At 38.6% G+C, this 16,073-nt stretch overlaps 1 protein-coding gene across 1 annotated transcript in view; it reads left to right on the forward strand.

Annotated features, from left to right (window-relative positions):
• Positions 1-16,073, forward strand: part of LOC109535952 — a 41,274-nt gene that overhangs the window by 11,088 nt on the left and 14,113 nt on the right. The window contains exon 3 of the mRNA XM_048669225.1: positions 374-16,057. Coding sequence (XP_048525182.1) covers positions 374-16,057 — 15,684 coding nt within the window. The remainder of the gene's footprint in view (positions 1-373; positions 16,058-16,073) is intronic.

Raw genomic sequence — 16,073 nt, forward strand, 5'->3', positions numbered from 1 at the left:
AGGAGATTTTTCCACTGCAATTTGATCATACCACGAAGATTGACTTATATGCCAATCCTCCCTTCTATCCAATTTATGACGATTGTGAATCCTTACTGCAACCTTCGCATTCTTCCTCACCTGTCCCTATTCATCCATCACCCGCATATTGTGATTGGTTTTCCCAGCCTGAAGATTCAGTTAAAGGTAAAGTGAACGTGCTAAACCACAACTGCATGGTTTTTTTGCGATTTGCAGCCGGTTTTTCGTTTAACTAACTGATGGTGCATTAACCGGTTGACCCTGCAGTAAGAATATTTTCTATTGAAAGATAGCTTTAAGAGTACAGTTTTGGTAGTTAGAATGGCTTGTTCGATTTTGCATGTTCTTGCAGGAAAACCGACCTCGACAGCACAGTATTTAGCTAGTAATGAAGATGTATCGCTAATAGACGTAAGCCAGGCCAATACGAATTTACGTTATCCGACACAAAATTTAAAACCGATTTTCGACCAAACTAACGCATTTATATTGTCTGAGTCACGCTCCGAACCTTACGACGCTCATACCAAAAAACACAACGCCGTAGATGCTGAATCTGGGTCGGTACCAGGTCAGCGTGAAGACAAGAAATCTAAGCGCGGGTTCTTTGGAACGCTTAAAGGTTTTGTTAGTAGATCGTCAGATTTCTCCGACTCGGACTCGGAAAAAACTATCAAGCGGGACAAAAAGAAAAAGGATAAGAAAATAAAGTCACAGTCTCTAGATGAGACTGGTTTACCGCCGCAGCCTCCTCTGCGCCCCCCTAGAAAGCCTAAAATGCCCACACCGATTCAAGACCGCAAATATGATGATATTCCTTTTATGGAAGTTGGTGACGAACCGCCTTTTTATGCCCCGCCTAGCATCCCCGATCAAGAATTAAATGTCCAGCTGACAAAAATGTCGAAACTTCCTACTCAGCCCATTCTAATTGACGAATGTATTGTTGTTTCTCCACCAGAAGAACCTTCCACGTTAAAAGATAAAAAGTCCAAATCTCCATCAAAAGAAAAGTTGCCAAAACAGGATCAAAGTAAGGCACCAAAATTGCCCAAAGCTCCATCACATCCAGTGCTCAGTGATGAGAGTGTCGTTACTTCTTCGGCAGCGGAAAAGCCGTCTCCGCTGAAAGATAAAAAATCTAAATCCTTATCTAAAGAGAAGTTGCCAAAAGAGGAGCGCCCTAAAACACCAAAACTTAGGAAAACTAAAACTGTCGTTGTAGATGAGCAGGTAATCAAAACCTTTGCACCGGCCGCTGTAGAAGAAGAAGAGTTCACAATAGTCATTGACCCCACCAGAAAAGAGTCGCCGAAAAAATCCAAAGAAATATTCACGTTAAATATTGACCAATCAGTTGGTGAGATTGAAAAGCAAATCTTAGGTAAATCGCCGATAATGCCTGAGGAGACAATTGTAAAACCAATAGTGCTCATTCAGGAATCTCCCGTGCGACCTCCAAGGTCCAAAGATCATTATTACGAGGACATTGTTGATGCCCCTGTCGTATCGGTGCCACCTGAACATTTAGTCAGTGAGCCACAATCTCTTAAACCCATAGAACGCGTTAAGAAAGTTACAACAAACTTAATAGAAAATGAGAAAGAGTTTGTAGAAGGTCAAATGCAATCAGCTGAGTCTCTGAAAGATGCGAACGAAAACAAAATAACCCCCGCTTCGGGAAAGACTAAAAGAAAACATAAACTAAAGCTTTTCGCAAAGCTTTCTAAGACTTCGAAAGATTCGGAAGAGTCAGACGATGAAAGCTCTCGCAACGATGTAGTTGAAAAGCAAGACGGTGAAGAATCCAAAGAGGACCCCGCAGATGTTGAAGAGCGAAAGAAGAGTTTCTTCGGGTTGTTCGGCAAGAAAACCAAAAAAGGTGACGGAGCAAAGCTCTCACATGAAACTGTAAAAAACATGAAAGATAGCAGTGAGTTTTTGAAACTTGAGGTTGACAATTACCATGACTCTCAAATATTTAGTGTTCCAACTTCACCCAAGAAAAATGCTGTGGGTAAAAGCCCAGAGGCAGTTTTGGAGAAAACGTTTCGAAGATCAAAAAGTAAGGAAAAACGTTCCGAGAGTAAAGAGCGTTCAAAGAGCCGAGAGAGATCTAAGAGCAGAGACAGATCTAAGAGCAGAGACAGATCTAAAAGCAGAGACCGAGATGGATTCTTCAAAATCGGTTTGTTCAAGAAACAAAAGAAGGAGCAAGAGAAAGCAGGCCTTTCCGACGAAACAGTTGCCAATATGCAGTCTACCAGTCATTTCCTCAACTTTGAAGTAAATAGTTACCACGATGCATCGCCTTCAACAAAAGAGTTCATTATTATAACAAACGGCCAGTCGACACCTACTGATAAAAAAGAAACTCCTGTTTCTGAATCAGGAAATATACCTATTGAACCAGCACTTATATTTAGTGACCAGTCGCCCAAAGAAACTGCTCCTAAACCAAAACCGCGAAACAAGGGAAAACAAAGTGCTGCAAGCTCACCAGTTGATACAGCTGAAGTTCGAGAAACGACTATAACTGATAACTTAACAGGACGAAAAATTACCACTGTTTCACAAGAAAGCAGTGATCATGGAAAAAAAATCATATCCGTTAATAAAGAAATATATCTTGTCGATCCGAAGAACATGGAGGAATTAGACAATGACTTAAAAATGAAGATTAGGCAAGCTCAACTAGATGCAGCTGGCTCCAGCAAAGATAAGTCGAAACCGTTTGTAAGAGAAACGTTTTCTGTGCAAACAAAAGTAATCGACAGAATTGTACCTATTGTTAGCGAGAAAGAGACTATTACTGAAACCGAAGTGACATTTCGAAATGTTCCATCGACTGTTATGCTCGAAGCTAACGTACAATCTGAAACATATCCGCATCAAGAACAAATAGTCTTTGTTAAACCGGTTTTATCAGATGATGTAGTTTTTAATATGAATCACAGCGATGATTTCTTGAAAAGAGAAGTTGGTGGTTACCACGATGTACGTTTTGTGGCTGCCAATGAAAGTTCCAGAGCTTCAGAAGATGAACAAACGAAAAGCAGTGGTATTTCTGAATTGCCCAAATCACCCGAAAAGATCAAGCCAGAGGAAAATATTGAGAGAAGTATCAAATCAATACCCCAAGAAACATCATTACCTATTGCAAAACCTGAACTTACTGATCACGTAAAAACCATTCAGGATTCAGATCACTTTCTTATCAAAGAAGTTCAACTATATCATGATGTGCGCCCTATTGTGCGACATGTCGAAGAACCACTTGAGGTAGAAGAGTCTCCAAAACAGAAAAGCAGCCAGTCAACTGATGATAAACAACGTAAGAGTCCAAAGCGACTGTTCGGTATTTTTAAGTCGCCAGAGAAAGATAAGAAGAAACGAGAAAAGAGCATTGATAAACCTGTATTGTCACAGGAAGTGATAACAAACATGAAAAATTCTAATAAGTTTCTGAAAACAGAAGTGGATATATATCACGACGTGCGACCAGTGATCGTTGAAGTACAAGAAGTAGAAAAGGAAGAATCCATTGCAGAAAAAGATCGTAAAGAAACCAAAGGAATATTTGGCATCTTCAAGTCTCCCGAGAAAAGTAAGAAAAAGAAGGAAAGGAGCATTGAGAAGCAAGTTTTGAAACCAGTATTGTCTGCAGAAGTAGTAACAAATATGAGAAACTCGGACGATTTTCTAAAAAAAGAGGTATTGGTATATCATGATGTACGTCCAATTGCTCAAAAACTGCAAGAAGTGGAGGTGCTAGTTGAACAGCAACAAAAGCCTCCGACAGTAGAACTGAAAAGTCAGAAGGAGTCCAAAGGAATATTTGGTATATTCAAGTCACCTGATAAGGATAAGAAAAAGAAAGAGAAAAGTATTGAGCGGCAAATTTTAGAACCAGCTTTATCAGAAGAAGTACAAACAAACATGAAAAATTCGACCGAATTTCTAAAAACTGAAGTCGAAATATATCATGATGTACGACCTAGTATTCGTGCCTCGGAAAATGTGGAAATTCAAATAAAGACGGAGCCATCCGATGAAAGAGAACATAAAGAAACCAAAGGAATACTCGGTATTTTTAAGCTGGGAGAGGACAAGAAAAATAAGGAAAAAGGCGTTGATATACAGATTTTCAAACCAGTCCTGTCAGAGGAAGTAGCTACAAATATGAAGAACTCAGATAATTTTCTTAAAACGGAAGTCGATATATATCATGATGTACGGCCAGTTGTTGAAAATAAACTAAAACCAGATAAACCCGAGCAGACAGCGGAATACCTTCAGACAGATCAACTAACAGAACCCAAGGAATCCAAAGAACTATTTGGCATTTTGAAGTCCCCAGACAAAGGTAAGAAGCAAAAAGAAAAAAGCATTGAGAAACCAGTTTTGTCAGATGAAGTAACAATGAACATGAAGTATTCAAACGATTTTCTAAAAAAGGAAGTTCACATATACCACGATGTACGTCCTATTGTTAAAGAAGTACAGAAAGCCGAAACACCGATACAGAAAGAAGAGAAGAAAGATGATAAAGAGTCCAAAAAGTTGTTCGGTATATTCGAGCCTAAAGCAAAGGGTCAGAAAAAAACAGAAAAAGATATTGATCATCAAATTTTGAAACCGGTGGTGTCCGAAGAAATTCAAACTAATATGAAACACAGCAACGATTTTCTGAAAACGGAAATAAGTATTTATCATGATGTGCGACCTATTGCTCGTGTAATAGGAGAAACAGAAGGAGAAACGCAGAAAGGACCAGTCGAAGGAAAAGAGCAGAAACAATCCAAAAGCATCCTCGGCATCTTTAAGTCACCTGAGAAAAATAAGAAAACGAAGGAAAAGAGTATTGAGAAAGAGATTTTAAAACCGGCATTGTCAGAGGAAGTAGTAACAAACATGAGAAAATCGGATGATTTTCTTAAAGCAGAAGTCGATATATACCATGATGTACGCCCAATTGTGCAAAATATTCAAGGGGAAGCGAAACCAGTACAGAAACAGGATATTGTTCAGACTTCGGATCAAAAAGATTCCAGAGGATTATTCGGCATATTCAAATCCCCTGAGAAAGATCGGAAAAAGAAGGAAAAAAGTGTTGAAAAACAAATTTTGAAACCATTATTATCAGAGGAAGTTAAAATAAACATGAAAAACTCTAATGATTTTCTAAAAAAAGAAGTAGATGTATATCATGATGTGCGCCCTGTCGTTCGCGAAATAGAAGAGCTTGAAATACAACCACAGGAAAAAACAATTGAAGAAAAGGAACGTAAAGAATCAAAGGGATTATTTGGCATTTTCAGGTCACCAGAGAAAGATAGGAAAAAGAAAGAAAAAAGTGTTGAAAAACAAATCATAAAACCAGTAATATCAGAAGAAGTTCAAGCCCACATGAAAAATTCTGATAATTTTCTGAAAAGAGAAGTGGAAATATATCACGATGTGCGCCCACTGGTCTGCGAACCACCAGAACTAGAGAAGGGAGAAACAGTTGAAGAAAAGGATCATAACGAAAGCAAAGGAATATTTAGCATTTTCAAGTCGCCTGAGAAAGATAAGTCTAAACGTGAAAAGAGCATTGATAAACAGACTGTCAAACCAGTATTGTCAGAGCAAGTAATATCGGACATGAAACATTCGAAGGATTTCCTAAAAACGGAAGTTGATATATATCATGATGTCCTTCCAATTGTCGAAATAATACAAAAACCAGAGAAGAAAACAGACAACATTCAGACAATCCCACTGGCAGACCAGAAGGAGTCCAAAGGACTATTTGGCATTTTTAAGTCGCCTGATAAAAGTAAAAAGAAAAAAGAAAAAAGCATCGAGAAGGACAATTTAAAACCAGTTTTATCACAGGAAGTAATAATAAACATGAAGAACTCAAACGATTTTCTGAAAACAGAAGTTGATATATATCACGATGTACGGCCAATTGTTGAAGAAATGCAGCAACCAGATCAAGCAGCCCCAAAACAAGAGAACCTTCACAAAGCGGATCAAAAGGAATCTAAAGGCCTATTTGATTTATTCAAGGCGCATGATAAAGATAAGAAAAAGAAAGAAAAAAGCATTGAGAAAGAAAGTGTAAAAGCAGCTTTATCAGATGAAGTTAAAACAAATATGAGAACCTCAGACGATTTTCTGAAAAAAGAAGTTGATATATATCACGATGTACGTCCAATTGTTGAAGAAATGCAGCAACCAGATCAACAACCCAAAAAACAGGAGAACCTTCACAAAGTGGATCAAAAGGAATCTAAAGGCCTATTTGGTTTATTCAAGGCGCATGATAAAGATAAGAAAAAGAGAGATAAAAGCATTGAGAAACAAAGTGTAAAACCAGCTTTATCAGATGAAGTTAAAACAAATATGAGAACCTCGGACGATTTTCTGAAAACAGAAGTGAAGATATATCATGATGTGCGCCCAAATGTCTGCGAAACAGAGGATGTGAGGGAACAACAGAAATCAGAATTGGCTGACGAAATAGACCAAAAGAAATCTAAAGGCTTATTCGGTATATTCAAGTCGCCTACTAAAGATAGGAAAAAGAAAGAAAAAAGTATTGAAAAACAAATTGCAATACCAGTTTTATCAGAAGAAGTTCAAACGAATATGAAAAACTCGAATGATTTTCTGAAAAGAGAAGTCAATATATATCATGATGTGCGTCCAATTATCGTGCAAGTAGGAGAACCGAAAACAGAAGAGACTATTGAAAAAGTTAGTATAGAATCCAAAGGAATAGTCGGCATAATTAAGCCGCCAGTAAAAGATGCAGGCAAGAAGGTGAAAAGTGTTGAGGAACAAGTTTTGAAACCAGACTTATCAGAAGAGGTAATAAGAAACATGATGATATCGAACGATTTTCTGAAAACGGAGGTGGATATATACCATGACGTACGTCCAGTTGCTGTAAACAAAGATAAACTAGATCAATCATCGTTAAAACAAGAACACATTGCGACAGAGGAACAAAAAGACCAAAAACAATCTAAAGGACTATTTGGCATATTTAAATCGCCTGAGAAAAATAAGTCGAAAGAGGATAGCATTGAGAAAGAACATGTTAAACCAGTACTATCAGAAGAAGTTAAAACAGACATGAAAGACTCGAACGATTTCCTAAATACAGAAGTGAGTATATATCATGACGTGCGCCCAATTGTTCCGAAAATAGAAGAACCAGTTAAAGAGGAGATCACAAAACCAGTCGAAGATAAAGTTCGTAAAGAATCCAAAGGGATTTTTGGTTTGTTCAAATCTCCTGAGAAAGATAAGGAAAAGAGGGAAAAGAGTATTGACAGATCCAACGTACAGCCAGTAGTTTCAGAGGAAACGTTAGTAAATATAAAGAACTCGAACGATTTTCTAAAAACTGAGGTGGATAAATATCATGATGTACGTCCATTGGTGGAATGTATTGAAAAAATAGAGGAACCAGCAAAAATGCCGGAGAACCTTCAGAGAGCCGTCGAAAAAGATCATAAAGAAGCAAAAGGAATATTTGGCATCTTTAAGTACCCTCTCAAAGATAAGAAGAAAAGAGACAAAAGTATTGAGAAAGCTGTACTGTCAGCGGAAGTTTTAGCAGACATGAAAAATTCAAACAATTTTCTTAAAACCGAAGTAGATATATACCATGATGTCCGCCCTATTGTTAGTGAAATGGAGGAATTGAAAATAGAAGAGAAGATAATAACCATTGATGAACCCGACCCTAAAAAGGCGAAAGGTTTATTGGGAATATTCAAATCACCAGGAAAAGAGAAGCAAAAAGACGAAAAAGATTTGGAAAAACAGAGCGGAAGATCATTGATCACGGAGGTAGTGAAAACGAACATGAGAAAATCAGGCGACTTTGTCACAACCGAAGTTAGAATTTTCCATGACGTTCGGCCAATTAAAGAAACTTTCATTAAACCACAAGAAATGGTAGCTGAAGAATTGTCTAAAGCACCAGAGGACAAGACACATCGTACTGTCAAGATTGAACAACATTTTGTACAGCCAATGCTGTCGGATGATACCAGGGCTGATATGGAATTTTCAAACGATTTCCTTAAACAAGAAGTTGAACTTTACCACGACGTACGTCCTATTGATATCCAGGACAGAGATCTGAAAGAAGCCGTTGATGAGAAAGAATCTAAAAAGTCCAAGGGAATACTTGGTCTGTTCAAATTACCACACAAGGACAAGAAGGTAAAAGAAGACGAAACTGTCGAAAAACAAACTGTAAAACCGATTTTATCAGACGAAGTTGTAACCCTGATGCAAAATTCTGAAGAATTTCTTAAAACCGAAGTGGATATATACCATGATGTACGCGCTTTAATTTCTCCAAATGAACAAAATGTACAGCCGGAGGTTTTAGAAGATCAAATTGCGCCCAGAAGTTTATCTGGTATTTTCCAGTCGTCCCAGTCGTCCGATAAAGATGCGAAAGAAGCGGAAATGACAATTAACAGGCAGATGCCAGAACTCTCACAGGATGTTATTGATCACATGAAAGATTCATCAGATTTCCTTAAACAAGAAGTAGAAGTGTTTCATGACGTTCGTCCAATCATCGTTAGTGAACCAGAGAAACAATTACAGTCCCAAGCGACAGTTGAGGAAAAAGACCATAAAAGCCCTAAGGGATTTTTCGGCTTGTTTAAATCACCCCGAAAAGATAAGACAAAGAAACAAGGAAGCGTAGAATCAGATAAACAGATGCTCAGTGAAAAAGTAATGACTGATATGAAAGCATCGAAGAATTTCTTGACAACAGAAGTACAAATATATCAAGACGTTCGCCCTATTATTAATGCAGCATCCGTCACTGAAACAACGCCAGAAAAGAAAGTTGTCCAAGAAGAAAAATATACAATAGAAAGCAATGAATTGCAATTGAATCCCAATCGGGAATCAGAGCATGAGAAGCGCCAAAGGGAAGAAGCAATACAAAACCAGCAAAATTGCGACGATTTTCTCAGAAAAGAAGTTGAGCTATTTCACGACGTACGTCCCATAGTTGAAGAGAAGGAAAAATCGCCGGCGCCAATCGAAGTAAAAGAATCAAAAGGAATTTTCAGAATCTTTAGATCACCAGATAAAGAAAAGAAGAAACGGGAAAAGAGTATCGAGAAGCAGAGTATGCAACAAGTACTCTCAGAAGACACTTTAAGTGAGATAAAGGATTCCGAACTTGCCGCTGGAGCAGTAAGTGAAGAAACGATTCCCGAAGTCGCCGATGAACAACAGAAGATTAAGAAAAATTCTAAAGGACTTTTGAGCATGTTTAAAAAGCAACATAGCGACAGTAAAGAACGTCCGACCAAATCGAAAATTTTTAAGAAAACGAATGAAAAACGTGCGACAAGCGTCGACAAAGATCTGAAGCCGAAACTTTCTACTGAGGCAATTGCTGACATGTTGAATAGCGACAATTTCCTTAAAACTGAAGTTGAAACATACCATGACGCACGACCACTTCCTAACCAACCGATTACTGAAGCCATTTCCGAAACGGAACTTTGCAAACAAGAAAATATGGCTCAAGTCACCAGAGAATTTTATGGTGACAGTCAGCTTCCAATGAACCAGACTAGTCTCTTTTTGGAAGACGAAGTACTTAAATATAAAGATGTAAAGCTTGTAACCCAGGAAGTTGCTATAGAGAAAGCGAAAGATGAATTGACTTTTGCTGAACACAAAAAAGAAAGCAAAGGCATATTAAAACTTTTTAAGAAGAAAAAGAACCAGGAACCTGAAAATGAACCACTACAATTATCCGATCCCGTTATACAGCAACTACAGGATTCATCTTCATTTTTAAAAGACGAAATAGATAAATTTCACGATGTTCGCCCAGTCGTCCAAAACAATTTAGAAATAAATCGAGAAACACCATCAAATTCTGAAAGTTTACCAATGACACCTTCCTATGCACATTTTGCTGAAAAACCGTTGAAGGCCCCCAAGTTTATTAATAACGAGCTAGATCACTTTGAGGAAGCAATTCCCGAGATAAAATCGATTCCTACGAAAGAAATTGGTACCTACAGTCAAATAACGCTTTCTGAGAAAGTTCTCCTGGACATGATCACGTCAAGTAATTTCTTACGAGAAGAAATTGGACATTTCCATGATGTCAGACCAATAGTTAAACTTCAAACACCAGAGCAAGCTCCAGAGGATACCAAAGAGAAACCGGCAAAGAGCAGCAAATTATTTGGTATATTTAGTAAAAGAAAGTCGCAGGAACGGGAACCTTCTGAGGAGAAGGAACGTCCCGACAAACAGAAAAAGGACAAGAAAAAGAAAAAATCAAAGGCAGAAGAGGAAAAACCTGAAGAGCAACAAGCAGGAACACCAGCTTTAGCACCACGTGTTGAGCCATTTGTAGTTAGCAAAGATGATATCAAAGATTTCCTCAAAGGAGAAATCGACCGTTATCACGATGTAAGACCATCGATTCAACAAACCGACGGACATGATGGTGGTCTCTTTGAAGCACATTCAAAGAAGATTGACCCATCAGACGAGGGCTCAAAAGGTGTGCCAGAACAGCAACCGATCGTTGTAGACATTGCTGAAGTACAGCAAACTATTTGGGAAGGTAATTTAAAAAGTAAAAAAATAACTACAGTGACTGAAGAAGCCTCAAATAATTCCAATAAAATAGTGAGTGTAACCAAAGAAATATATGCGATCAATCCTAATGTCCTAAAAGATGTTACTGATCTAGATGAGGATATTAAAAGGAAAATTGCTCAAGCAAAACTTGATGCTGATGAACTTGACAGGGACAGGTCCAAACCATTTATAAGAGAAAACTTTTCAGTGGAGACCAAGATTATTGACAGAATCACTCCTATTGTCGCTGAAGGCGAAACTGTAACGGAAACAGAAGTAATTTATGAAAATGTCCCCTCAACTATAACTAGAGATATATATACTCTGCCCGAGACAACTAAGTCAGCAGATATCTCAACATCGAGGGCTGATCAGATGTTCAATGAAACAACTGACTTTTTGGAGCAAGAAATTTCAAATTATTCTGATGTAAAACCCATAATTACACCGCAACCGCAAGAAGTCAAAGAAAACCTGAAGCCTGAAGAAACAGAGGAAAAAACGAAACAGAAAAAAGTTGGCAGTACTTTCAAATTATTTGATCGAAAGAATAAATCTGAAGATCACTCGACTAAGTCTTTTGATGATGATAAAGAGAATTTAGGCAAATCGGATAAGGCTAAAGCCAAAGACCGAAAGGATAAGCGCGAGAAGAGAAAAAGTGGAGGTTTCTTTTCCTTATTTTCCAAATCGTCTCAAGACAGTGCAGAGACTGAAATCGTAGGCCAATCACTGACGTATAGTCCTGAAACGCTGAAAACTTTGCAAGACACAAATAACTTTTTAAACACAGAATTGACGTGCTATGAAGACGGAAAGCATATCTTGGTTACAGATTTAGATGACGATGTCGAAGTTGAAGAGCATACAAAATCTGGGTTGTTTGGCATATTTAGCAAGAAAAAAGATAGCCCAAAAATTTCTAAAAAGCTCTTTATGAAGAGCAAACGAGAACGCTCTCAGGAAAATGCGGGTTTAACCGAAAAGACCTATAAAAAATTAGAAGATCTTGACGAAGCTATTGACAAAAGAATTGGAGATGTTCAAAAACAGCTAGAAGATACAGAACGGACATCTCAGCAACTGGTTGACAATACTGGTGAAAAAATAGAAAGCCTGGTAAAAGATGCAGATTCTAAATTGAAACAGAAGAAAGTAATGTTCAGTGAGGTTATAGAAGATGTTAGAAGCGATGTGGGAGGACATGCTTCAGATAGTACTGATAAAGCAAAAGTACAAACTGAAAGTCTCCAGCTGATTGATAAAACTGACGCGTTAACCAGTGAGAGAGTGAAAAAAGAAATTGATAATTTAGCTAAGAACGTTACAGAAGCAATAGCGCAACCGATTAATAAGTCATCTGTCGAAATGGAGAAAGCAGAGGCTGTTTTGGAGGAAGACGATGCAGAACTTTTCTCTTTACCCAAGGACAGCACCTCGAATTTTGTGGCTGACATGCTTGATAGTTTCGACTCAAAACTAGAACACGTTAAGGAATTCAGCCAGGCAAAAGGAGAAGAGTCAGCAAAAGATATTGTTCACGATCGTGAAGCTTTTGTACGGAAGGTGAATGAAAAATATAGAGAAACTGAGAATTTGGGAAAACAGCTAAGTGTCGGGATGCCGACGGTTGATAAAGATTTTCTTCAAAACGAAATATCCTCACTTTTGAGTGAAGCTGAGTTGAAAACAAAAGATGTGAAGCCAAAATCTGGTGGCGCTGTAGAAGAAGTGAAAGTACTTGTTGACGATAAAATTGTTGTTGCAAAAGGCTTGGTAACAAACATAACGGAGGACGTAAAATCGGCTAATGATAAAGTAAGCTTGCAAAAGGACCTGACAGGACTAGTAGACGAAATAATAGAAGAAGCTGGTACCGATTTAAGTGAAATTGGAGATAACGTGGTGCGAACTATGAAAGAAGCTGAAGGTGGTTTGAGAGCAGAAGCACATGACATGAAATTGGCAATCCAGGACGTCTCACAAATAAATGAATCAGTAATTCAAGATGTTGGATTAGTGAATGCAACCGAACAGGCTCGTTTACATGAATTCAGTAGCGAACTTAAGGAAAGTGCAAAAGATACCAAAAAAGGAGTTGGAAACTTCTTCAGCAAACTTGGCGGAAAACTGAGCACAAAAGATAAAGATGTGGAAAAATCGGCCAAGAGTTCCTCAGAGCTAGCTATAAAGCAATTAGAAAAAATAAGTTCAGATTGCGCTGACGTCAAGGATTTATCTGTACCTTACATCTCAGCAGCACAAGGGTCTAAACAACTGCAAAAAGACTCCTCCGCAGGAATTACTGTCAGTCGCGATGCAATCGAACGAAAGGTAGAAGAATCTATTACTGTTACTCAGGCACCAGTCAGTGCCGTTTCAGACACTTTGCAAGATGTTGCAAACGAAACTGTTGACGCATTGGCATTGGCAAAAGCTTCAACTAAATTAAGTCAAGAGCAAGTCTTTTCGGATATAGCTAGCGCAGAAGATATCGCTGCTGGTAAAGCTGCAGCGCTTAAAGAATCGACAGAAAACGCAGTTTCGGGAAATGAGTTGAAGATTGAAGCAGAGTTGGAAAATATTGTTAAGGATGCGAAATCCAAATTAACTGTTACAAAAGACGTAGCTACAGATTCCTTGTTGGAACTTAGTCCAACAATATCGGGCGAAGCAAAGGCAGCCGCAGCGGAAGCCAAAAAAGCAAAAAAGAAATCTAGTAGTTTTATAAGTAAATTGGGCAGTAAATTAACAGGCAAAAGCAAGGACATTCAAAAACTGAGTGAGTCTGTTTCGGCTGACGTCGAAGATGGGACAAAACTGGCTCTTGGTGAAGTGTCTCGGCAAGAGCATTTGGCAAGTGAACAACTAAAAGCTGAAATTGAGCAATCTGCTAAATTGCTGAGTGAAACAGCAGCTGTTCACAGTCCAAAAGAAGTTACAGACATCAAAGACCAATTTGTTTTAGCAACTGATAAAGTTATCGGAAAAGTTGATGAGGCGGAAAAATCACGCGAGAAAACTGCAGTTGTGGTGAAGGAAAGCGTTAACGATGAAATCAAACAAACAACCTCCGAATTAATGGAAGAAGCTGATAACGTAATTAAAAAAACTGGTGAGACATTAGCAGGAATTAAAGATGACATAAAAGACGGTAAAAAGAAATCCGGCGGATTCTTCAGTAAATTAGGCGGCAAAATCAGCGGCAAAGGTAAGGAGGCTGAAAAGTCGACAAAAGAGGCAATGGGAGAAGCCAAGCAAGAAGCAAAAGCAGCTCTAGATCTTATGGATTCAAACGTTTTTCCAGATGTGTCAGCAATTGCAATTTCCAGCGCAGCTGAGCAGCCTCTGCAAGTTGCAGATAAATTCTTACACAGAGGACAAAATATTGCCAACGAAGCAATGGCAGGCTTTGCAGAAAATGAACGGGCTTTTATTGAAAAAGAGCAAGCCATTATAGATCAAGGGCATCGTGAAGTCGCTCAATTCATCGGTTCTGCGCAACAAACCTCTGCCGACAGTAAAATGGCTCTTAGCAAAGGTTTAGAAGAGGTCGATGAGAATGCTGCAGATCTATTACACAGTGCTGATAGCAAATTATCTAGTGGTGTAAGTCACACTCAAAATACAATGAAAAATCTAGACCAGGCATTGAAATCTTCAGGAGCAGTTGCTGTCGAGACGCTGGAACATTTCGTTCAACCTACAGAAGAAATGCTTTCTGACACAACAAAGAAGTTTGACAAAAAGCTTAAAGAACAAATTCAAGAATGTGCCGAAACCTATTCAGATACCAAAAGCCAAGCTGAATATGATGTAAACATTCTGAGCACAGGGGCAGCCAATCTAATGTCTACAGTAGATAAGCAAGTTGACTTGGCGTTCGAACCAATCAAAGCCACTGATGGTAAACCCAAAGAAAAATTAAAAGGACGAGCCAAAAAGGAATTAGGATTTTTTGGACGAATTGGGGATACAATGGGTGGCAAATCTAAAAGCAGAGAGGGTAGCATGGAAGCAGCTGCTCCTGATACTGCAGTAGAGGACGTTTTTCCAAAGGAAACGCAAATTAATGAATCATCTAGTTTTCTTAAGAAACCTGGAGACAAGATTACAGGGAGAGGAACAGATACCTCAACTTTGGCTGATGATACTTTGGAAAAAGCATTACCACCATCTAGTGGTGAAGACGTCCAAAAAGTTCAAGAGGCAATTGACGATCTAAAGTCTACCTTCCAAGGTGGTAACTATGAGCCACCGATTGAAAATTCCAAACCTAAATTTTCTAAAATGTCGGTAAAATCAACTGAAATTCTTCCAAGTGGAGATTCTTCGCTTTTATTTGATCCGCATGACATATATAAAGGGGATGGTAAAATTCGTTTGGGGCAAATTAAACAGCGGACGACAGAATTTCTTGAAGCGGAAGCGAGTGAACACTTGAGGCAAATGCCTAGAACTGTCAGTGATTATGGCGAAGGGCAAATTAAAGAAAGCGAGTCGGGCAGAGGCAGTATATCTGAAGCAAATATTGACCTGTCGAATTTACCAAGTAATATTGACCAAGACGGTGCTGAAGCATCAGCATATATAACTTCGCCAGTGCTTGCTCGGAGAGCAGTCTCTCAAAGGTATCCAAAAGGCGAAAGGCCAGACGTTATAGAAATAAAAAATATGTCTGAGTACAATGCTTCCGACGCAACGAGATATGTTGTAACGGAACCTGAAGAAGTGGATCATAGTATATCAAACGCAGGTAAAAAGCCATTATTCCATATTGAGTCTGAAGACGATGACTCTTTAGATTTGAGAAAAGAGTCCATAGAAAGAAGTGATAGTACAAGATCAAACGTTCTTGAAACACTAACCGAGCGCGATGTGGATAATCTGTTAGATGACCTAACAAAAAATTTAGGAGATGCGCTTTCAAATCCCGCAGAAACGAAACAAACCGAAATTAGAACAGTTGGTGCTGAGCAGACATTACAAGAATATATCAAAGAGTCAGAATCGAACGTAGAACTCATCGAACAAAAGTTGCGTGACTTAGACAAAGCGTTAGATTCTCTTGAGGAAACCGAACGTGAAGTAGACGGTTCAAAAAAAGAAAAGAAACTTAAAAGGGTCGAAAGAAAGTTTGAGCGAATGGCTTCTGAAGTTTTGGAAGAAGAAGCCAAAGATGCAAAATCAAAGCAAATTGCAACTCCGGATGTCGAAGAAAAACGCGAATCTGAATTTCAAAGGTTACTTTCCCAAATCAGCGTAGAGGAAGTGTCGGACTTCCAGAAAGAGTATAGTCACTTATGGGACGAGAACACATTTTCTAAGAGCGAAGACTGGGGGTCTAAGACACCAGACAGTCAAGCAGATGCACAAGAACTCCCGAAAGGTAGATTTTAGATATT

This window comes from Dendroctonus ponderosae, unplaced genomic scaffold, assembly GCF_020466585.1.
Source record: "Dendroctonus ponderosae isolate FM_Combo_2020 unplaced genomic scaffold, Dpon_F_20191213v2 Dpon_F_20191213_8, whole genome shotgun sequence".
Classification (NCBI taxonomy): domain Eukaryota; kingdom Metazoa; phylum Arthropoda; class Insecta; order Coleoptera; family Curculionidae; genus Dendroctonus; species Dendroctonus ponderosae.